General features: G+C 50.0%; 2 protein-coding genes across 6 annotated transcripts; one reads left to right on the forward strand and one right to left on the reverse strand.

Moving 5' to 3' along the window:
• The first annotated feature begins 4213 nt into the window (after positions 1 to 4213).
• Positions 4214 to 11013, forward strand: GEMIN4 (gem nuclear organelle associated protein 4). 4 transcript variants are annotated; one of them, XM_020915430.2, is made up of 2 exons: positions 4214 to 4468; positions 7653 to 11013. In XM_020915430.2, exons 1-2 carry the CDS (start codon positions 4459 to 4461, stop codon positions 10820 to 10822), a joined length of 3180 nt encoding a protein of 1059 aa, XP_020771089.2. In that variant the 5' UTR covers positions 4214 to 4458; the 3' UTR covers positions 10823 to 11013. The 4 variants fall into 4 exon arrangements, with proteins under 4 accessions (XP_020771089.2, XP_020771087.2, XP_020771091.2 ...); XM_020915428.2 differs by lacking the exon at positions 4214 to 4468 and adding an exon at positions 4619 to 5044; XM_020915432.2 differs by lacking the exon at positions 4214 to 4468 and adding an exon at positions 5051 to 5372.
• Positions 11014 to 12038: 1025 nt separating this feature from the next.
• TLCD3A (TLC domain containing 3A) lies at positions 12039 to 20885 on the reverse strand. Of its 2 annotated transcripts, XM_020915435.2 has the most exons (5): positions 20740 to 20885; positions 20193 to 20276; positions 16227 to 16431; positions 14636 to 14731; positions 12039 to 13729 (listed from the first exon to the last, which is right to left on the reverse strand). In XM_020915435.2, exons 1-5 carry the CDS (start codon positions 20859 to 20861, stop codon positions 13460 to 13462), a joined length of 777 nt encoding a protein of 258 aa, XP_020771094.1. In that variant the 5' UTR covers positions 20862 to 20885; the 3' UTR covers positions 12039 to 13459. The 2 variants fall into 2 exon arrangements, with proteins under 2 accessions (XP_020771094.1, XP_020771095.1); XM_020915436.2 differs by lacking the exons at positions 12039 to 13729; positions 16227 to 16431 and having other exon boundaries at positions 14642 to 14731.
• Positions 20886 to 23540: the final 2655 nt, after the last annotated feature.

Genomic DNA, 23540 nt, shown 5'->3' on the forward strand with positions numbered 1-23540 from the left:
TATATATATATATATATATATATATATATGTATGTATATGTATGTATCTATATATGTGTGTGTGTGTGTGTGTGTGTATTTTTGCTTTTAATCCTCTTGAGACCATGTTAGATTTCTTAGAGATGGATTAATGATTTCTTCAGTACGAAAAACTTAAAATATTTACTTATTATTTTCTTTTTGATTCTGCAGAACAAATCACTTTTTATCACTGGAAACAAGTTGGGCATTTTTATTATGAAATGTTTTTTGGGAATTATGCTTCTGAAATCAAGCTGTTACAACCAATTTGTAAGAGTCATTATGTAAAGGTGGTGGTCAGTTTCACACTTTAGGGAAGAAACTAAGGAGACTGGAAAGGACTGACTCAGAAGTTACCAGTTCCTACACAATATACATGAAATTACTTGTAAATCATAGCCTCTAAAACCAATTGTGGGTTTAAATGCAAACCAAACTATGTTCCTCCTGTCCACAATTGGTTCACCTTTTTCCTATGCATAGGGAAGTTATATGAATTTTGGATAATCAAGTAAATGCCTTGTCTGTCTTCTTTTGACTACAATTCATTAATTCTCAGATTTTCTGTTAGATTATTAAGTAATTCTTGATGTTTCTCTCTAGTAATACTGTTTTCCTGAAAAGAAACTATACTTTTCCCAGTGTGTTAGACTGCTTTGTTGTAGCCTTCTATTTTGCAAAGTAAGTGGAATCTTTGTTTTCTGAGGAGGGATCGAACTCATGCCCCCTGCAGTGGAAGTATGCAGTCTTAATCACTGGACCACTAGGGAAGTTCCTGATGTGGCCTTCTAAGTTTGTTATAGTAAAATAAGTGGTTTATGTAAGTACTAAACACATGCTAGATTCCTCTTTATCTTACCCCCAATTTTTTCTCTTAAATGTTCAGCTCTGCACAAGAGAACTGAATGTCGTTTATCTATCTGGGACATTTTAGCTTTATGATACCAGACCCCTTTTATTTCTCTCATTGCCTGTCATTTTTCCTTTGTTGCAGTCTTTAATATTTTATTCAACCTAAAACCATTTACTGTACCACTTTTACCTTTTATCAAGCAGTCCAAAAGTTGACCTCTGCACAAGGCAGCTACTTATTTTAAACCAGAAGTTATTACTTTCCCTCCCCTGGGGATGTAATGGTTTAAAGATGGTTTTATCCATGCTGGTGTTTTTAAATAGATGAAATTGTAAAGTTCCTCTGTTTTTCCAGAGTTATGTTTTCAGAATAGTGATTTTGTTTTTTTGACCTTCAGGGTTGTGGTCCTAATACATTAAGTTGAAGTTCAAATATCTCTTGGGTTTAAATCCAGAGAGACTGTGATATGAGAGTTCTCCCAGGTCAGCCTGGAGAGTTAGTATGAAATCCACATTTGTCTGACATTGGGATGGAATTAGCAAAGCCCAGGACTTTCAGTGCTCCTCAGTGTGACTTTCTGCCTATCTCACCTGTCCCATGATGTCATCGTGGTCTAGCGTAGTTTCCAGGAGGGTTCCCCTTTGTCCACTGAAATTTATGGTAGAAGTTGATGGGACATTTCAGTTTGGTCTAAGATAGCCTTCCTTTACCCTTGGGAAATCTGTAGAAAACTTATTACTCTGTCCTTAAAGAGAAGTAAAGAAGCACCTTTGCCTCAGACCTCTTTATAAGGTAATAGAGCCAGTGGTTCAAAAATAAAAACAGTATAAAAAGATACTTACTGAAAAGCCTTGTTCCTCCCATCAATCCCATACCCCCTTTCTCCTCATTAAGCATACACATACGTTCTTTCCCCCCAAATTTTAGCACACTGTGTATACTATACCTTAAAAAAAAAGGATTCTGCAGTTGCCGTCTAGAGTCCTTATGGTATAGTTTATTGGGTTTTTATAGTGATTTACAGAATGGTATGGCTATATACTGCAGCACCTAAATTGACATATTTTGGAACAAGGTGTTCTATTATCATTTTTACTATTAATTCACATTTAATATGCATCATGGTCCTAAAAGCATCAAAATGTATTCATAGTATCTTCCAGAGAGAACAGCACCATTGTACAGTGTGGGTCTTGTCCAATTTATAGTTAAAAGGAATAGGCCTTTAGTCACTGTGGTATCCTGAGTACATGTGATTCTTAGGTAATGCGGTTAGTCTGTAGCAACTGAGAATATGTGAACACAAGTTCTTGAAGAAGATACCTGGCCAGATCTGGTTTCCTTTACCCTTTGAAGTCTTCTTTATGGTTGTTGCTTCTATTGTTAAATAGTCCCTCGTGAACTGGAGCTGGCCTTATGTCATGAGCTAGGAAAACAGTTTTTAATTGAGAGTATTGGGAAATTCCATGCCATAGCCGACTTTCTTCTCTGGAATGTCTTTAATAATACCATTTAGCACTCCTGTCTCAGGGCACCATTGTGCATTGATGACTCCATGAAAACACTTAAGAGGAGACGCTGAGCTTAGGTGCCTTAGCCCCAGCACAGGTCAAGGGATGTGTTGTGCTCCCCAAGCAAATCCCACTTACATATGTATACACTCTCCCACAAACATCCCCAAGCGGAAACCAAGGCTAGCTAAGGGACTGGTCCCAAGAAAAATTTGGTTGCATGGTCTTAAATGTGTCTTTCAGAGGCAGGGATTTTGAAACCATCCATTCCAATGTTTCTCAACTGCGGTGTTGTGATGCATCAATTCATCAGTTTCAAAGTTGACTTCCTTCAAAACATTAACTTCACCAGGCCTGTGTTCAGTAGGGGCTTTTAGCAGTGGGACTTAACTTCAGCTTTCTGGAAGACCAGGCCCCACCCCCACCCCGATAATGTTGGGTTAATAGTGATAACAGTCCCTGGAGAGACAAGGGGCCTCAGATTCCTCTCCTTCCTTCTCCCCCTCCCCTTCCCAGAGGTTGAACCTCAGGAGAATGGTCTCACTACCTCAAGTCAGAGCGTGATTCTGCCCCAGATCCTCTGCTTTTGCTGAATATCTACATATGCTCTGGGAAAAGGAAGGCTGGGAACTCAATCCTACAGAAAGCCAGTTTCAACAGAATTTTCCCTCAAGGAGAGACGCTTTCATAGATTTTGGATCCCTCCCCCCAGGACACTCTTTATCACACAGACACCATTCATCAGTTGTGCAGCACCCGTCATGTTAAAGTGATTTATTGAGGTCTCAGCTATGGTGGTGGTTACAGCCTCAGGACACTTCGGCCCTCAAAAGGTCTTTAAACTGCCTCCTTCCCTACCAGAGCCGCCCTGCTACCCTGTCCTCCCTAACCAGCTTCATTTTTCTTTAGTTCTTCCACTTTGGCAATGTAGATCCTCATGGCATCCGTCTTGGACATCCCTTTATTTACATTCCATGCCTCCCACTTGGCCTTGGCTTTCAGGTCGGTGGCAGGTGGGGCTGGGATGTTGCAGTCACCCTGGGTGGCCTGTTTGTAATAGCTGTACACCAACAATTTCTCCTGATCGCTCACCGGCGCCTTCAACTGTTTGATGGCAGCGCAGGCCATCTCAAACTCCACTTGGCACATTGAGGGTGCTGAGGCTGGGCCCTGCTGTCCTTTCTAGGTGGTGCCTGGCACTAGAAGCTGGAGGATGGAGAGTTAGAAACATTCGAGGCTGGTGATTAAGGCCGGGAAGGAGGGAAAGGGAGACAAGACAATGTGTGGGAAGGACAGAGGATATGCGTGTGTTTTCTCAATGAGGCGTCAAGCGTGGGTTTTCTTACAGTACAGATTACAAACGGGGGCCCCACACAGGCGTTCTGGCTCGCACCATGCATTTTCTGCGAAGGACAACCGTTAACATTTCAAAGGTGTTTGTGATGCCAGAAAATAATGGAGCAACCGCTGCTGTCAGAAGGAAGAGTGCTGAGGACCACGCGTGTTGGAGTGGGACAGGAGCCCCGCTGCGGGGGAGGAAGGCTCTCAAGGAGTGATGTGTCCATGCGGGTTAATGGGCAGCCTGGGGAGGGGTAATAATTGAGGGTGAACTGTGGCGGGGGGGATTACAGGATGTTGGAGAATGCGAGGCCGAGGACAGAGCTATCGGGAAGGACCAACTGGAACCCAGGAAACGGGGGTTGCACTGACTCCTGGCTGCGCGCGGCGGGGACTGGGGTGGGGGTAGTGTGCGGTCCTTTGGGGGCGGGGCCTGGGGAGAGGGAGGGGGGCCCGGGCACCTGCCTGTTCGTTGGTGGGAGGACTCCGGCCGATGGGGGCCGCTGTGGGCCTGACGGTCCTGACGCCGCCGGCGGTTAGGTGGGACCGCGCGTGCGCGCGGGGCGGCGGAGGCCGGGTCTGTACCGCCCGGATGCCGAGCTGAGACTGCGGGCTGGGGCCGAGGCACGGCCTATTGTCCCGCCCCCCGGGGCCGCCCATTGTGCCGTGACGCCGACGTCGTCCTCTCAGCGCGGAGGGGGAAGGGCGGCCCGCGCCGCCTCCGGAGTCGCCGCCATGGACCTAGGTGGGTGTTCGGCTTCCCAGGCCCGGACCCACGTGGGCCACGGTCCCACAACCGGTGACCAGGCAGTGCTGAGCGGGCCTGGGCTCAGGGAGACCTCCGGGCCTGGGAGGGAGTTGGGAAGGCGAGGGTGTCCTGGAGACCGGGGGTCGGGAGGCCGGGCTCTAGCCCACCACTCCTCCGCCCGCCTCTGACCAGCTCCGGGCCCCTTTCCACGCGAAGGGCCCAGCGGATGAGAAGTTTACGTTCCCGAGAGTTGTCAGGTTCGGGCACGTGTTTTGGAAAAGGCCGGGCTCCGGGAGCGCCTGGGAGAATCCGCTTGGATCCCTGACAGTCTCATTCATTGAATGTCTGTTGAGTTCTTGAGCAAGTGTCTGACTCTCTTGAGGTGCTCATGGATAGAAGAAGATGATACCATATCCGTTTCACCGGAGTTTGGGCAACTTTTCACTGAGGTCACGTGTGTACAGGGGCGAGCCTGGTGCCTTTGCGCGGGACTAGCGTTCTTCAGACCAGCAGTTGTGGGCGCCGGTTGCGGCAGCGGAGGTGGCACGTGCTTCTTGAATACTGAGAGGCCAGGTCTGGGAGAAGGGAGTGCAGCTGCTTGCCCAGCGCCAGCCCCCTCCTGCCAGACGTGCCCCTAAGGGACTGAGACCTGGAGGCTGTCCTGGAAGGGCTGGGCTGAGGCTTCCAAAGGTGTGCCAGTATTAGGAGGCTGTAGAGGAATATTCTGGACCCTGCCCCCAGCCAGCTCTTCCATGCTGGGGGGGTAGAGTTGGTAGAGTGTGGAGCCTGGAGCTGCGGTGATCTCTCTCCCAGTCCCACCGCTTTAGAGTTCCGACATACTGCGCAAATTGCTTCGGAGTCTTAACGTTCTCATCTCTGCAACAGGAATGGTCCTCAAAAGGTTAATGTCACCATCAAAAGAGATCTTATACGCATACCAACCAGCACAGTGCCTGGTACAGAGTAAGCACTTAATCAACATAAGGAGTGGGCACTCACAAGCACCAGTTAACCATAAGTGATAAAACACTTGGGATTTGCCCAGCCATTAACTGCTTCTGGGACTTACTCCTTCAGGTAGCACAAATGTCCCTGGAAGGTGAGTCTCTGGTTCCAAACATCTCAACTGAGTGGATAGTGCAATAAAATTAAATGTACAGAGTCAGAAGGGAGCCTATTTGGGGGCCCTGGCAGAGCAGCCTGAGCCAGAAAGAAGGCCCAGAACACCCAGGGAGACTCCTCAGCAACCCAGCTCCTCCAGGGAGTCTGCCTCAGCCACTGGGCAGCCAGGTGGCGTGCCCTCGCGAACAGTGGATTGCAGCAGAAAACAGTGTATTTACGCTCCTAATGGAAAGGGCAGGCTAGAACCCTGGCCCATGAAGATGGAGAAGCTGTGTCTTTGGGGGCACGAGGGACTGGCCCTGAGAAAGAGGGGAGAAGTCAGGAATATTGAAGAGTGAGCAGTGTTTGTACAGTGATTTAGTTTCTCAGCCAAAGGAAATACACCTTCGAGAGCTCTGTGTGATGTTTCTGAGCTGGAGGAAGGGAAAGAGTAGGGTCAAGATTCCAGTTCTGCCAACGGTGGAAAGGTTTGGGGGAACCAGAGTTCATCAAGCACCTAATCAGGGTTTTTTCTTTTTTTGGTTGCACCCAGTCTTAGTCGTGACATGGGAGATCTTTTAGTTGCGGCATGTGGGATCTAGTTGCCTGACCAGGGATTGAACCCTGCCTGGCCCTCTGCATTGGGAGCCTGGGGTTGTAACCACTCGATCACCAGGGAAGTCTCAGACTCTTTGTCCTGTCTAATTGTTGTTCAGTCACTCAGTCATGTCGGACTTATTGTAGCTATATCTTATTTAACCCTCAGCAGCCCTGAGAGATGGGTTTGGGAGCCAACAGTGGGCACAGACCCAATGCCAAAGGCTTGCCTAGTATGTACTGTTAATATTTGACCCTCACAGTTATAATGTGCAGTCTGTATTATCCCCACATATGCAAGAAGGGAAGCTCAGAGAAGTAATCTGTCCAAGATAACACCGCTTTTGAATGGCTGAGCTAGGATTTAATACATGTCTGTCTAAACATCCCCTTCCTTGCTAAGTCTATGTTGACTCATGGCTCACTGAAGAAAGGACTCTTCTGAATCAAGTGCAGTCTTTTTTTTTTATCTATTTTCCTCTTGGTTTCTACAAAAGAAACCAGGACCCTTAGCAGCTTATTCTCTGATGGAAAAAGTTGTAGGAATTGAATTGTTTCCTTAAAAGGCAGAGCATTTGAGATCCACTTGCAAGACAAGATTTTTAGAGAGAAGTAAGGAGGCCACACTTGTCTGAGTGCTGCTGTACCCACAGCCCTGGTCCATGCCCCCTCCTAGTCTGTATTGTTCCTTAGAAGCTCAGTGTCGTGTCCTGCAGTACGTACTTGGTGGCTGCTGTAGTTTGGTTCTGTCCTTGTTTTCTTTCTCTCTCTCTCTCTCTCAACACTTCCTCCCCAAAGCCTCTGCTGGTCCATCCTTTGCTGGAGGGCCTCACCTCCAGGCAGATTCCTTGAGTTGCCTTTCAAGGCTGACTTTCCAGCCCCCTGGTCCCATTGCCAGAGGACATCTCTAATGTTCTTCCTTCAAAGTCCAAATGACCAAAACTGACCAGTGTTCCCTCCCAGCCCAGTTCTTGTGTTCCCTGTGTCCAGCGGTGCCTGTTGTCTTCCCAGTTGCAGGCTAGAGAGCTTTGTTGTTGTTAGTTAATCGGTAAGTCATGTCTGACTCTTGTGACCCCTGCTGGACTGTAAGCCTGCCAGGCTCCTCTGTCCATGGGATCTCCCAGGCAGGAATACTGGAGTGGGTTGCCATTTCTTTCTCCAGGGACTCTTCCTGACTGAGGGATTGAACCCAGGTCTCCTGCATTAGCGGGCAGATTCTTTACCACTGAGCCACCAAGGGAAGCCCCTAGAGAGCTGGGAGTCCTTTTTGATTCCTCGGGTAAATCTTTCGACTCCAGGTCTGCAGCAGCTCCTGGAGCCACGCCTTTTTCCCCCGCTCCCACCGACCTCATTCAGAACCCTTATCATCTGTACCCCTAATCATGACAGCCCACCAACCAACTGCTGTCTCTCTCTAACCTCTGCTTACTGTTCTGGAAAATTTTTCACCATGTTCTATCCTGTTGGACTTCTGTCTTCGCAGGACCTTTGAATATCTGTGAGGAAATGACTATCCTGCACGGGGGCTTCTTGCTGGCCGAGCAGCTTTTCCGCCCCAAAGCGCTGGCTGAACTGACCAAGTCTGACTGGGAGCACGTTGGGCGGCCCATTGTGGAGGCTCTGAGGGAGATCTCCTCTGCCACAGCCTGCTCCCAGTCCTTTGCCTGGAAGAAGAAAGCACTGATCGTCATCTGGGCCAAGGTGCTAGAGCCCTACCCCATCACTCCTTCCGACATGGAAACCCGCTGGCAGGAAGATGTGTTCTTCTCTGTGGGCAACATGATCCCCACCATCAATCACACAGTCCTCTTTGAGCTGCTGAAGTCACTGGAAGCCTCTGGACTCTTTATCCAGCTCCTGATGGCCCTGCCCACCACTGTCTGCCGTGCAGAACTAGAGCGCTTTTTGGAGCACATGACCATCGACACTTCTTCCAAGGACGTGGCCTTCTTCCTCGACGTCTGGTGGGAAATGATGAAGCACAAGGGCAATCAGCAGGACCCCCTGCTCTCCCAGTTCCGGACAATGGCCCACAAGTACCTGTCCTCCTCCGATGACTTCTCCCACCCCCCGAAGAGGTTCAAGTCTGATCCAGATGTGTGTCCAACCATGCCCCTGCTGGCCATGCTGCTCACGGGGCTGAAACAAATCCAGGACAGGATCCTGTGCCCTGGGATGAAGTGCTGCGCCTTAGCCAACTTGGCTGACATGCTGACCGTGTTTGCGCTGATGGAGGAGGACCCCCAGGAAGTGTCCGTGACCGTGTACCTGGACAAGCTGGCCACGGTGATCTCTGTGTGGAACTCGGACACCCAGAACCCATATCACCAGCAGGCACTGGCAGAGAAGGTAAAGGAGGCGGAGCGGGACATCAGCCTGACCTCCCTGGCCAGGCTGCCGAGTGAGACCATCTTCGTGGGCTTCGAGTTCCTGCGCAGCCTGCTGCAGGAGTGGGGGGAGGAGCTGCAGGCCTTGCTCAACAGCAGCCAGGGGACCAGCTACGACAGCTTCCGCCTCTGCGACAGCCTGACCTCCTTCAGCCAGAACCTGAAGCTCTACCTGGACACCACCAGCCTGGCCAAGGAGGAGAGGCAGGTGGTCTCCGAGCTGGCAGAGTGCGTGGGGGACTTCCTGAGGAAGACGAACAGGGTAGTGAGGAGCAAGGGCAGCGAGCAGGACATTACCGCCTCCATTGCCATGGCCATCATCGAGCAGAAGATGGACCGCCACATGGAGATGTGCTACATCTTTGCCTCCGAGAGGAAGTGGGCCTTCTCGGACGAGTGGCTGTCATGCCTGCTCAACAACCGGGCTCTCTTCCAAGAGCCGGGCCTGGTGTTAAAGCTGCTGGAGACGGTGATGGAAGTCGGCACGACAGACAGGGCCGTCTCCGAACCTCAGATCAAACAAGTGGTCGACTTGATCCTGGAGTGTTACGCACACCTCTCTCTGCCAGATAAAAATAAAGTCCTCTCTGGGGTCCTGCTCTCCTGGGGGCACAAGGGTCTCTCCGAGAAATTGTTAGCTCACTTGGAGGGCTTTCAGGAGGACCTCAACACGACTTTCAACCAGCTCACACAGAGCGCCTCTGAACAGGGCTTGGCTAAGGCTGTTGCTTCCGTGGCCCGCCTGGTCATCCTGCACCCGGAGATCACAGTGAAGAAAGTGTGCAGCATGGCTGTGGTCAACTTTGGCACCCACAAGTTCCTGGCTCAGATTCTCACTGCCTTCCCCGCCCTCCGGTTCACGGAAGAGCAGGGGCCCGACCGCTCCACCACATTCATGGTATCCTGTCTCAAAGAAACGGTCTGGACCAAGCTCTCGACACCCCGGGAGGAGAAGCAGTTTCTGGAGCTCCTGAGCTGCCTGGTGAGTCCTACAAAGCCCCAAGGGATTCCAGTTGCTGCTCTGCTCGAGCCAGATGAGGTGCTAAAGGAGTTCGTCCTGCCTTTCTTAATGCTGGAAGTCAAAGAGGTGGATCTCAGTCTGAGGATCTTCATCCAGACTCTGGAAGGGAGCACAAACCTGGAGGAATACTGGCTGCAGTCCTGCTCTCCGTTCCCGCTCATCTTCAGCCTGTGCCAGCTCCTTGATGGCTTCAGCAAATACTGGCAGCTCCCCAAGGAGAAGCGCTGTCTCCCCCTGGATGGGAAGGACCTGGCCATCCACATCCTGGAGCTCCTCTGTGAGGTGGTCTCAGCTAATGCCGACACCTTCTCCTCGGACACCTGGGTCAAGTCCCTGTCTTGGCTCCACCGGAAGCTGGAGCAACTGGACTGGACTGTGGGGCTGAGACTGAAGAGCTTCTTTGAGGGCCACTTCAAGTGTGAGGTGCCAGCCACGCTCTTTGAGATCTGTAAGCTTTCTGAGGACGAGTGGACCTCCCAGGCCCACCCCGGGTATGGGCCTGGTACAGGCCTCCTGGCCTGGATGGAGTGCTCCTCCATCTCTAGCAGCATCTCTGAGCAGATGCTCGCCCTCCTGGTGGTGGATGTGGGCAACCCTGAGGAGGTCAGGTTGTTCAGCAAGGGCTTCCTGGTGGCCCTGGTGCAGGTCATGCCATGGTGCAGCCCCCAGGAATGGCAGTGCCTTCACCAGCTGACCCGGAGACTGCTGGAGAAGCAGCTCCTGCATGTCCCCTACAGCCTGGAGTATATACAGTTCGTGCCTCTGCTCAACCTGAAGCCCTTTGCCCAGGAGCTCCAGCTCTCTGTGCTCTTGCTTAGAGCTTTTCAGTTTCTCTGTAGCCAGAGCTGCCGTAACTGGCTCCCCGTGGAGGGCTGGAGCCACGTGGTCAAGCTCCTCTGCAACAGTCTGACCAATCTCCTGGACTCCGTTCGGTTGATACAGTCGGTTGGCCCTTGGGCCCAAGGACAAGAGCAGGACCTGACCCAGGAAACCCTGTTTTTCTACACGCAGGTGTTCTGTCATGTTCTGCACATCATGGCCATGGTCCACCAGGAGGTCTGTGAACCTCTGTATGTCATGGCCTTGGAGATCCTCACCTGCTACGAAACGCTGAGCAAGACCAACCCTTCCGTCAGCTCCTTGCTCCAGAAAGTAAATGAGCAGCACTTCTTAAAGTCCATCGCCGAGAACATCAGCCCCGAGGAGCGACGCCAAACTCTCCTGCAGAAGATCAGCAACTTCTGACCTCCATGGGTCAGAAAACAGCCAGGCCTCCACTTGGCGGGCTCGATGGGGACTGGAGCAGAGAAGCAGAAACTTTTCAGTCAAGTGGAATTGTACACGAGCCCCAAAATAAGACAGTAACAGTGTAAAGAAAATAGTTTCTTAGGCATTTGTAACATACAGGTTGTAATAAAATCCTCTTTTGAGTTTGACCTTGCCTCTTTTGAGTGTTTCTCAATAGGTTTGGCTCCTCAATACACTCTGAAACTGGGCTCACCTTGACCTGAGCTCTTAGCTAGGGCGAACATGTTCATCATTGTACTTCTCCCTAGAAATAAGTCTAAAGGTGAAACACTCAGGTAGACAGATTACAAGGCACATGCGTTCTTTTTTTTTTTGGCACATACGTTCTTTTGCACTGAAACTCTTAAGAGACATTTTGTGGTGTCTTGGAAAGGGCAGGAGCTAGGAAAAGGACTCTTTTTCTGCTACCAGTTGGCCAAGTGATTTGTGTGCCCACAAGGCCTGCAGCCACTGTAAAAGGAGGAGGTTGGGCCAAGAACATTAAGTGTTCAGGGGGTAGGTCAGTAACCTCAGGAAAATGAGTGTCCTGAGTCAAGAACTCCTGCCCCCCAGTGTCGCCTCCATCTATTCACTGGATCCCAAAGGGGCTGTGCTGAAACTGGTAAACACAGCAGAGACGTGTTCAAAGGATGGGTGCAATTATCTTCTGCCTAGGATGGGTTGTCACGGTTTTGAAAAACATGTGGGAGCAGAAGATGGTGTGTGTGGATGCATGAAAAGGCAAATTTAAGGTTGTCCAGGATATATTATAGAACTTGGATGACTGGTGAGGTATTTAACTGGGAGGCAAGGAAGGACAGATCCATACTCCCCATCATAGTGAGGCAGTATTCGGGTTCCCTCCTGCACCTTTAGGTTCGGGTTCAGGTTAGTGGGCTGGCTCTGTCTGGCCTACAATCGGGTTACCACCCTCCTGACTCCTAGTTGGGATTCACCTAGGAAGAGAAGAAAGGGCCTAAAGTTACATGACCACTGGGCGTGAAGTCTAGAACTCTTGGCACCGTCAATAACAGAAACACTTTAGAGTGAGGTATGAGCGAGGCCCTCTTAGAGGCTCAAAGTGTTCACATATCCCCTTTCCCCGCAACAGCCCACCTCTGCCAGTTACATTGATAAGAACACAGACCAGAAACAAAGACACATAGTCACTTACTGGAAGTCGGCATGAATGTATTTCACAAATGAGAATTAAGTTGGAAAATATTAGTGCAATTTAATCACCACAGGGGTGATTAATAAAGATATACTGATAGTAAACAAAACGGTAAAAAAAAATTACAGCATTTTTTTAAAACGGCACCCATTAAAGACTGAAATAGTCAAAATTTGAGACACTGTCACACATTCAGTACTTTAAAAAGTTCAGACAACAATGAATTAAAGGCACTTTTTAAAAAAATCTAGTTTTTCGCTACCACTTGGGAAGAAATTCCATGGTAGCAGTTTCTAAAATCCTTCCTTTTTGTTAAGGAATAATTAGTGTTGGCACCAGAGGATGCTATTTGCAAATGGTAGGTAGGAGTCAGTCCACAGAACATATTTGGGCCAGGGCTGTCTTGCACTCTTGCTCTCCAGCCTTCTGTGGCTAAACGGTGGTAACTCAGAGGAACAGGCTTTGGACCACAAGCTCTGGCTTATCAGGAAGCTGTCTAGATGAGACATCTCATGGTTTGGAATACTGAAGTCCATCCTACCCCATAGGAAAAGGAGTGTCAAAGAGTGGGGTTACCCAGAGAATAGCTCAGCAGCCGTCATTTTGTGTTACCCCTGTAGTTTTTAACAAGAGCATCCCGTGTGTGTGGATATGGGAGAAGCTGGGCTTAAGGGTGCTTAAAAAGGGAACAGTATCTTACCTGTTGACAACAAGCTCATAAGTTTGACATTGGTCTTTCCAAGTCAGCCTGCAGAGGTGCTCACCCACGGGCCTTCCTGCCTACTCAGGTGCTTCAGGCCCCCATCCCTGCATCCTACTGCACCCTGCCAGAGAGACTTCTGATTGGAAGTCAGTAGACAGGATTTTATGTTGGCACATGGATGAGAATGAGGCAAAGGACCAATGGGTTATTTAGTAAACAATAAAAAACTACCTACCCACAGTGCTTTTCCCAGGCCAGCATTACAAAAAATTATGTAAAGAACCAAGTTATCACTTGCTTCTGCTGGCCCAGTGTCTAGATACTGCCCTGAGTGGTTGGAAAGGTGGGGAGCCACCAATATTAGGACCAGGCAGATGCCCAGCTGCTTAGCACCTTGGTACCCCTTTCTCCACACTCCCTGTTTCTACCTCCCAGAGCCCTGGAGGTAAGACCCAAGAAGGATCCTTGGGCGTTGCATTAAAACCACCTCGCTGCCACTGGAACTCTGACAGGATCCAACAGTTATTACTAAGGGAAAAAGTGCTTTTGCGAAAGGGGCAGGTTAGACGAGGGAGGTGATACTGAATATCCTTTAGAAAAACTCAAATCCATCTGCTGAACAATACCCAAAAGGCTGAGGCCACCCAAGACACAATTTGCAATTTGGTCCAGGGAATACAGAGCGGAGGCGGCCTCGCTGCCTGACTCATGGGAGCCATCAAGTGTCCTTTTTGGCTGGAGGAACATCAAAGAGCCGGGCTGCCTTTTTGCATAGCAGAGAGAACCAGTAGATCTGGGGAGCGATGAGGAAGGCATTGGCCACATTGCAGTGGAAAGGAATGTGGAAGGGCACCCGGAGCAGGCTCAGTCCCTGCTGCCGGCCGTAGGACCAGTACATGAAGGGGAAGAGGAGGATCCGACACAAGAAGAAAGTGGTCAGTGTGAGGATTCCGTTCACCTTGTACAGCAGGGTATGCTGCTGCTTTAGCTGCAAAAGAAGAGGGAAGGAGAAAGCAAGGTCACCTTCGGGTTGTGACTAGCCTGAGCCCCCAGTGTACAGGTCAAGCGTCTCCTTTTCCGACACTTGTAGAAAAGATCATTAAGTGCTGCTGTATTGATACATGCATACAGTCCCAGATTCTTCCCAGCAGAGATGTGAAAGCCACCCAGCTGACAGGAGCCCAGAAACAGCAGATGAGAAAATCTATGGACTTCCCTGGTGGGCCAGTGGTTAAGAATCCGCCGGCCAATGCAGGGGACACGGACTCAACCCCTGGTCTGGGAAGATTCCACATGCCTCGGGGCAATGAAGCCCATGCGCCACAACTACTGAATCCTCACACCGCAACAAGAGAAGCGACAATGAGGAGCCCACACACAAGGATGAATAGCCCCCAACCACTGCAACTAGAGGAAAAAAACGAGAGCACCAGTGAAGACCCAGTGCAACCAAAAATAATTTTAAAAACATTTATGACCAGGAAAAATTATATATAAAGTGCAAGTCACTCAGTCATGTCCGACTGTGTGAGTCCATGGAGCCCGCCAGGCTGCTCTGTCCGTGGAATTCTCCAGGCAAGAATACTGGAGTGAGTAGCCATTTTCTCCTCCAGAGGATCTTCCCCACCCAGGGAGTAAACCTGGGTCTCCTGGATTGCAGGAAGATTCTTTACTGTCCGAGCCACCATAAAGAACTGGATCAAATGTGAAATCAAATGTACAATTTCACCCCCCTGGCTTGGAAGACCAACTGACCTGTAAGTCTGTTCAGGGGTCTCCTACCCCACTATCTGTAGCACTAAAGGGATTTCTCCAACCACCCCCACCCCCAGTCTCCAAGGAAAAGCAGAGTCAGTTCCCTTGTCACTATTTCTGCCACTCCACCCATACATGCCTGAATCAGAATTCTGCCCAGCGATACAAATGGAGTGCTCAGTTCTGCTGTGAAGATGCAGCCGACAAAGAAGTCCCCAAGCTCTCCCCTGAGCTTCTGCAGAGGAAAAGAGGAAAGAGGAAATAAGTAATGGAGGTTGAGGAACCACCGGAAGGAAGGTTCTTAACTGGGGCTATTGAAAAGGGCAACCCTGAGCAACCATGTGGGGGTGGGAGTGGGGGGTGAGGGAAAGTGCTCAATGGGCCAGTGCAGACCAGCTCACACTGGGGGGGCCTCCATGGTGCCTGGAATCCCCAGGGTCGAGAGGCAACTGCATCCACACGGGGCTTGCTCTGAATTTCAGTCTCAGCCAAAAGAAACTCTGCAGCCCACTTTCAGGTGTCCACTTAGCCCTGCCAAGGACACTGAAGCCAGATCAGTTCCATAAAATGCGTGCCAGGCCCCATGCTTGATGTGAGAGTCCCAACACAGTCAAGAGAGGCTTGTCAAAATCACGCCCTCTTGCTTCTCCTCTTATCCTTTCAGGAAAGCAGCAGTGTGCAAGAGCAGCACAGTATACCACCGAGGGCAGGTATGGAAACGCTCAGAGCCCACTTTCTTCATCTACATAGAAGGCTAACAGGTTCTCTAATTATCACATCTGATTACTTGCGTGTGTGCTAAGTCGCTTCAGTTGTGTCTGACTCCTTGCAACCCCATGGACTGTAGCCCGCCAGGCTCCTCTGCCCATGGGATTCTCCAGGCAAGAATTCTCCAGGAGTGGGTTGCCGTTTCCTCCTCCAGGGGATCTTCCCAACCCAGGGATCAAACACTCATCTCCTGCGGCTCCTGCATTGCAGGCAGATACTTTAAAGCTGAGCAACCAGGGAACTCATGTCTAATTATTTCTAATAATTTCTAATGACTGTTAGAAAGCTGTGAGTTTTTAAACCAAGCACCTGTCACCTGGTAGGTCCTCGGGAATGACTCGTTATCCCCTCTGCATTCCCATTTCTCTTCCTTGTTGGGTGAGTTTTTTTTATGGGGGAGGAAAAGCAGATCTGGGAAGCAGGCTTTTTGTTTTGAGAGTCTGTGCTTTTGTGACACCAAAATAATGTATACAGCCCTCTCTGGGCACTATTAGGGCAAATAACCAGTTGATGGAGCTACTCTCATTTCTTTAAACAGTCTTTAGGTTGTATTGTATATTGGTTTTTATCTTTTTAAAAAAATATATTTATTTATTTTACCATGCCAGGTCTTAGCTGTGGCATGTGGGATCTAGTTCCCTGACCAGGGATCGAACCCAGGCTCCTTACACTGGAAGTTTGGAGTTTTAGCCACTGGATCACCAGGGAAGTCCCTGATTTTTAATCTTCAATGAACTAAAGGCAGAACCTTTGACAAATGCTGGAGAAACCTTGAGGGCTAGGGAATCACCAGTAAGGGGGACCAGAAGTTTCAGATGTAATTCCTCCCATCACTGTGGCAGCAGCTGGCAGGAGGGCTGTGGGTAAGGCAGCGAAGGGGAGGAAAAGGGTGAATCTGACAGTCAGGGTGCCCAGTTCAACAAGAGAAACGAGTGACCTGGTGGCTGCTGGGAGGCCATTACCTGGGCGATGGGCACGAGAACAAGCAGAATGAACACATGGTGTGTGATCATGAGGCGGTTTTTGCTTAGGAAGTTTCGAAAAATGGTGAGGGGATGTCTGCTGCTCTGGTCCCCGGCTCGATACCATTCACAGAGGTACATGGCGTAGGTGTCATAGATCATGTAGGGAATCAAAAACCAGACATACTCTCGGGCAAGCCAGTGCCTGAAAGAAAGCACATACACGGTCCAGGAAGTAATTATGGGCATCAATTATGAAGATTCACAGCCAGCCTCCACTTAAACACGTTTGCTTTGGCTTTGTACTTCATCAGCTGTCTTGACCCCAGATACTTCACAGTGAAGATGCTGGAACTGACAGGGAGAGTGAACAACTTTCTTTAAATTTACGGGGCGAACTGGTAAGTGCCAAAGCCTTAGAAAGCAAGGATTCCCTCAGCACCCTGCGTTTTGGTGACTTGCCATCACTATTTGCCTACTCCTTTGTAATGGCCTTTTTGGGGCTTCGTGATACAGGCTGACTTTGAGGTAGAGACCTCTACCAATGATTCAACTGCCCCACCAAGAAACTGGTTTGGAAGGTAGCCCACATCCCAAATCCAATATTTCCAGTTTAACTCCACTTGTTACTCAGCAGTTGAGTTTCTCTTACATCTGTCTGCAGCCCCACTCTAGGGAGTTTCTGGAAGCAGCCCTGGCCATTTTCTTTACAACTGCACAGCTGAACTCTGCCACTCATTAAGAAAAATGTGTCTGGAAACGAGCCCAGATCTCAAGGACTACCTTACATCGGACAGATACCCAAAGAGAACCCGGACAAAAGACAGGGTTCCCATTTACTTGTCCAAAGGAGTTGAATCAATATTTGCTGAGTCAAAATGATAGCTTTATCACTGTCCCAGAGCAGACTTGAAGGGAAGTCTCTACATAATGTCGGAAATTTTGGTCCCAAAAAAGCCATTCTACAGAAAATATATGGGAAAAAAAAATTAAAATGATGTACTATCTGGAGAAGGATTAGACTCACCAAATCAGCTAAGTTTAATGGAGCACCCACATGTTAGGTAGATGAAACATTTCACTACTAGGTGGCTCAAACTACCCAAACATCAGAATCGCCTGCAGTGCTTATTTAGGACTCGATACCCCAGAGACTACACATGGTGTGCCAAGGGCCTCACGTCTGTATCTTTACCTCTGTCCCAGGTGACTTAACCAAAGGAGCCCATCCACTGAACAGGCAACACTGGGAACATATAGAGTGCCATTCACATTCTGGTTCCTGAATCATTCCACACTTAACCACAGCAGAACTAAATAATGTGTAAGCTGTGAAACAGGCAAACAAGTAATGGCAGATTTAATATTCATGCAGGTCAATTAACAGCCAAGTTCCATTGAGGTAAAAAAAGATGCAGTATTTATTCTGCTGCCCATCTGTGGTCTCCACTGCTTTCTTGAAGCAATCTCAATTAAAACAACTATGAAGAGCTACTAAAAGCTCAGCTGAAATATAACTGACCTCTCCCCTTGAGTGGAGCCCAGGGTTTTCAAATTTTGCACACAGTACCGATTCAGTAAGATGAGAAAGTGTGGCTATCAGAATTCCCCAAAGATTTACTAGCAAGCAATCTGGATTATAATTTCAGCTACCACTAGCCTGGACCTTAACTACTTCTTTTATTAAATGAAGACAATAATCCTTGTCTTTCTTCCCTGATAAAGTCATTGTGAAGATTAGAAAGTCAAAAGTAGGAGAGTTCTTTTATTTATTTATTGGCCATACCGCCATGGCTTATGGGATCTTAGTTCCCCAACCAGGGATTGAACCTGGGCCCTTGGCAGTGAACGTGTGGAGTCCTAACCACTGGACCTCCAGGAAATTCCTGATAAGAGTTCTTTTATTTTTTAGGTTATATTTATGTTTGGCTGTGGTGGGTCATTGCTGCACAGGCTTTTCTCCGGTTGCGGTGAGCGGGGGCTCCTCTTCGCAATGGTTCTCTTGTTTCGGAGCACGGGCTCTAGGCTAGAGGATTTCAGTGGTTGCAGCTCCCGGGCCCCTGCTCCGCGTCCTGTGGGATCTTCCCAGATCAGGGATTGAACCTGTGTCTCCTGCACTGGCAGGCAGATTCTTTACCACTGAGCCACTGGTGAGCCCTGAGTCCTTTAAAATGTAAAAAGTACTGTCCAAATATAAGTGCTTAGGGAATTCCCTGGTGGTCCCGTGTTTAGGACTCTACACTGTCACTGCTGGCAGATCACTGGTCTAAGGTCTAGCAAGCCTCACAGTATGGCCAAAACAAACAAACAAACAAAATAAGTGCTTAAATAGAGAAATTGCCTAGAGCTGTGGCTCTCAGCCCTTTTAAGGATCTGGATCTCTTTAAGATGATGATAAAAGCCCTGGCCCCACACATTCTGCATATAATTTGGCAAGATTCATAGACATCTCTCCCTACCTACAGACATTCTATATGAAGGCCTAAAGTTCAAGGGCATATGATAGAAAAATATTTGGATGAACAGACTATGAACCCGGAAGCCTTTTTCCCTGCCCCAAGATGATCTAGGTGCCTTTGAAGCATCCTTGTACATCCATGCAAAGTGAGGGTGGTGTCTGTCTCCATTCTGAAAGCAGAGAATGAATCTAAGGGATAAAGTTACACAAAAGAAGGACCCTGAAAGCCAAACTCAGATGCCCAAGCCCCTGAGACACAGGGCTAAAGAACTGAAAGTTAATCGTGTGCAGACCTCTTTTCTGAAATGTGTTAGCAGCTCCCTGCAGCTTGCCCAGGAGTACTGTGGGGCTGCATCCGCCTTTACCTCTGCGAAGGAGGCGGGTGTCAAGTTTGACCTGACAGACTGGAGTGAGGGAGCTTGCTGCAACATCAGAAAATGCTCAATTAAAATACATATTGAATCCAGCCAAGCAAAAGCTGTTAGCCTTAGATGTATGCAGTCAAAGTCACTTGACCTGTCTTCTCTCAGCATCTACAGTGCGTTGCTAATAGCTGGTCTTGTCTAAAACGAGGCAAAAAAAAGAAAAGCACAAACATCATGATGGCAGGACAAATCTCAAGTAAGATCCAGGCACAGAATTTGCAGGCCACAGTGAGTCAGACGCCCCACTCAGGCTCCCCTGCCATTCCAGTCCCAACAGGCAAAAAGCAAGACTTTAAGTAAGTCACCATGAGAAAGGGATCAGGACAGGCTATTAACGTTCCCCGCACATTTGACAGTCGCTCTTCAACTTATCTGTGAGGAAGAAAGAGTGATTCTGAGAAGACAAATGAAAAGGATGGCTTTAAAAGTAGGGGGTGAGATGGTGGGAACCACCATTGCACAGGTCTAAATACTATACAAAGGAGAGTCCAGGTCTTTATGATATGTTTTACCGGATGCACATTTGCTGCCCCAGCCCTGGACTGAGCTCTAACACACACAGGAGTCAGTTTTCCAAAAGCTCCAGAAAACTCTTCATCACCTTCATCTTTCAGATGAAAGAGGAAAGCAGCATTTGTAAGGAAAGGGATGAGGAGTTTGTTCCTTTCCTTAGGAGGGCTCTACTAACCACACTGGACATACCTTGGCCCTGGAGTCCAGAGCAGGACCCCAGGGAGGTCATGTAAAAGCATCAAAAGTCTTGCTTTCACTTTTGAGTAATGTTCACAGGTATCAATCTCATAAAGAACTTGGGTCGATAGACCACACTGTCCTCTAACACGCCTTAAATCAGACTCAAGTCTCTAAATGTCATTCTCTAGCATTTCTAAGCTGGCGATGCTGAAGGAGGTGAAGAGAGAAGGGAACTAATTATGGTGCCCAAGTTTCACCCATTAATCAGCTGTCTGGTGGCTTACGCTGATAAAGAACTAGTGACTGTGAGCCACTCAACTGTGGAAACCTCGAAAGAGTTCGGGGCTGTGATTTGTGTAGCTTTCAACCGGTATCCGCATCGGATGTTACCTGTCGGTGATCACGTCGCTGCAGGAGCGGATGACGATGATCCCAGACCCGGTGGCCAACACAGCCTGCACGGAAGAAACCAGCCTAACGAGCGGCAGAAAAGAGAAACGGGGTGGGGTGGGGTGGTGAAGAGCGCCCTCAATCCAGCCCCACGGACAGCATGAAGCAAGAACCCTGCAACCTGACTTTCCCCAGGCTGCCGGGGCACCGAGGGCCGCCACCCCGCTGCTGACCCCCCAAGCCACTGGTAGATGTCGGAGGTCGGGAGACGCTCCTCCCGGTCCTCATCAGCGCGGGCAGCCGACCCCCGCTTCTCGCCACCCCCACCCCTCCCCGGCAACCGCCTCCAGCCACCTCCGTCTTCCTCCTTCCCTCTGGGGCAGGACGCACAGGGTCCTCGGAGCGCTCCGGCCGGCGCCGCGGAGGGGCGAGGACCCGAGAGGCAGCCCCCTCGCTTCCTGTCGCCCCCCTTTTCCGCCCTGGGCTCTGCACGGGGCGGGCGCGGCCGGGGCGGGTAGCCGGACGGCGGCGCGGGCTCGCCCCGTACCTGGTGCTGATCATCACGCAGTCGTGGTGGGTCCAGGCGGGCCGCGCGCGCCGCAGCCCCCAGGTGCAGACCCCGAAGAGCCCCGGGAAGAAGAGCGAGCCCCAGGCCAGCGGCAGCAGCATGGGTGCTCGGGCTCGGCCGCCTCGCTCGGCGCCCTCGGCGTGGCTCGGTCGGCTCCGCGCGCGCGGCTCGGGGACTGGCGCGGCCCGCCCGCCCCTATTTCTACCCTCCGCCCTCAGCCCCCGTCCCGGCCCGCCGCGACTCTAGCCGCCGCCGGGCGATGGCCCGGAGCTCGCGGCGCCACTCCCCGCGTGACCAGGCCGCGGACCGCGATAGGCGCGGGCCGGCCGGGCGGGGCGGGGTCTCGCTGCCACCGCCCCTGGGCCGGAGGCTGCCCCGGGTTCCCCGGCCGGCCGGCCGGCGAGTGAGCGGCGGCGGCAGCTACTGCCCGCCGAGCCCTGAGCGCGCGGATGCTGCGCCCCCGACCGGCCGCCGCCCGGCCGAGGCTGTGGGGGCAGCGCCGTGGCTCTCGCGGCTTCTGTTCCGTCACCGCGGACGCCTGCCCCTCCTGCGAGGACCCGCGCGGCCAACGATCCGCCCCGCACCTGCCCTCCCCAGCCCCGGGCCAAGCGGCGGGTTGGGGAGCCCCCGAGAGAGCCAGGTAGGAAAAGGCGCCCGGCCGGGACCCCCAGAGCCGCAGGGTGGGGTGAGCCGCGGGGCAGGGGCGTGGCCCGGCGCGGGCCCGGCGGTGGGCGTCTCTCGGGCGAAGGGAGGAGACGGCGGGTGGGCTGGTGGCCGTCCGCCTGCGCGGCTTGTCTATGAAGCACTCTAGCTTCCAAGTGAGATTCTTAAGGAAATGGTCTCTCTGCCCGCCAAAGATGGCTTTTCCACGTCCTGCCAACTGCTTTCTCCTGGGGAGCATCGCTCCGAGAAACAGGAAATCCTGAATCCAGCAGTTCATTTCTCAAACCACACAGGGCGGTGGGGTCTCACGGGCACAGACTTGCTGTGGTATTGCGGTACTGTCTCTTGGCTTTGGGGCAAGATACCATCCCGTCCTGGTGACTGTTGTTATTGTTGTTGTTGATAACCTCATCCTTATTTCAGAGTTCTTGGATCAGATGCCCTGGACTTGAGGGGAGTGAATCAAATTGTTTTCACTCAGCACCAAACACAGAGCACCAATAATACATTAACATCAGTATTACCGGCTTCTCTTCTCTTGGGATTTGCCAGATTTTTACTTTGGTCTGTATCTTCCACAGCTTACAAAGGGGAGCAAGACAATTCATTTACGTCTACAGCAATCGAAAGGTACTATAGGTCTCTTCAAATCACCATCATGGAAAATGTTGACCAAAGCCCTTTCAGAGGACTCTGGAACAGATGGACTCAGCCTCCCTGGGCCACTTTGCTCATTTGTGATATTGAAGAGGCTGAATTACAAACCCTCTTAGGTTCTTCCTGCCCCAAAATCTTTAAGATTCTGTGACTTTTATAAGCTAACAGATGATTTCTGTTAGATGCCAATTAAATTTTCTCTAACATCGCAGTTGCTGGTGTAGAAGCAGATACAGAGTAAACACGGCTTTCAACATCTTTCTATGTGTAGTTAAGCTGAGAGATTTAGCCAACAGTAAGGAAGCAGAAGGGGGCTTCCCTGAGAGCTCAGCAGGAAAGAGTCTGCCTGCAGTGCAGAAGACCTGGGTTTGATCCCTGGGTCAGGAAGATCCCCAGGAGGCCAGCATGGCAACCCACGCCAGTCCTCCTGCCTAGAGAATCCCAGGAACAGAGGAACCTGGCAGGCTGCAGTCCATAGGGTTGCACAGAGTTGAACGCGACTGAAGCAATAAGCAGCAGCAGCAGCAAGAAAGCAGAAAACCCAAAGAAAAGTGTGATATTTCTTCTACTGAGGGCAACATCTCTGACTCCCCAGTTCACTGCCAACACGATTGGTAGAAGTGTGAAAGATACATCCATTTGGTAGCAAGGTATCTGGCAAATAAAAGGCTATATCTGTACATTCATCTGCAACTATCTGTAAACCTTCCATTCTTGCCAGAACAGCAAATCCTTCTGCACTGCAATTTCCACTCCCTGCCTGTTTATCCCCGTCACCTCCAGCTCTTCCAGAGAGGGACAAGTGGTCATAAGTCCTCACCACCATCTCTCCTTAAAGGGATCAGCAACCTGCATCAACGATGAAATACTTTTAAGTGATGCGAATCAACAGGTCGTTTGTATGGCTCTTAAGGAGTCTATGAAAGGAAAACAAAACAACAGATGTTTCATGCAGAGAAAATAACCAGTAAAATCAACTTCAAAAACCATGCTCGTGAAATCGCTAAATGTTTAGGGTGAATCACCAGAAGGGCAACAAGCATAAACATGAGCCTTGGCTTTTCAAGTGATCCAAAAACGCCTGTGGGCAAACGATAAAGTTGAATAAAAAGCATCAAAAAAATTTTTTTTTAACACAAACTTCCACTATCCCTTCAAAAGTCTTCTGCCAAATGATTCCTCCTGCAAGAAGGAATCTGTCTTCCAGGCAGGTTTCTAAGTTCATTTTCTGAACTGCCTTTGCATTTGCATAGTAAACATGTTGGTTTTTATTTGTACACTTTCTTCAAAATAGGACCATGTCGGGAATTTCCTGTCTGTCCAGTGGTTAGGACTTGGCGCTCGTTTGGGGAACTATGATCCCGCAAGCTGTGTGGTGTGACCAAAAAAAAAAAACTAACAAAAAAACCAGATCTTTTTGTTTTGTTCCCTAAATTACACCTGGCACATTGCAAATGCTC

The sequence above is a fragment of the Odocoileus virginianus genome, chromosome 17 (assembly GCF_023699985.2).
Source record: "Odocoileus virginianus isolate 20LAN1187 ecotype Illinois chromosome 17, Ovbor_1.2, whole genome shotgun sequence".
Lineage (NCBI taxonomy): Eukaryota > Metazoa > Chordata > Mammalia > Artiodactyla > Cervidae > Odocoileus > Odocoileus virginianus.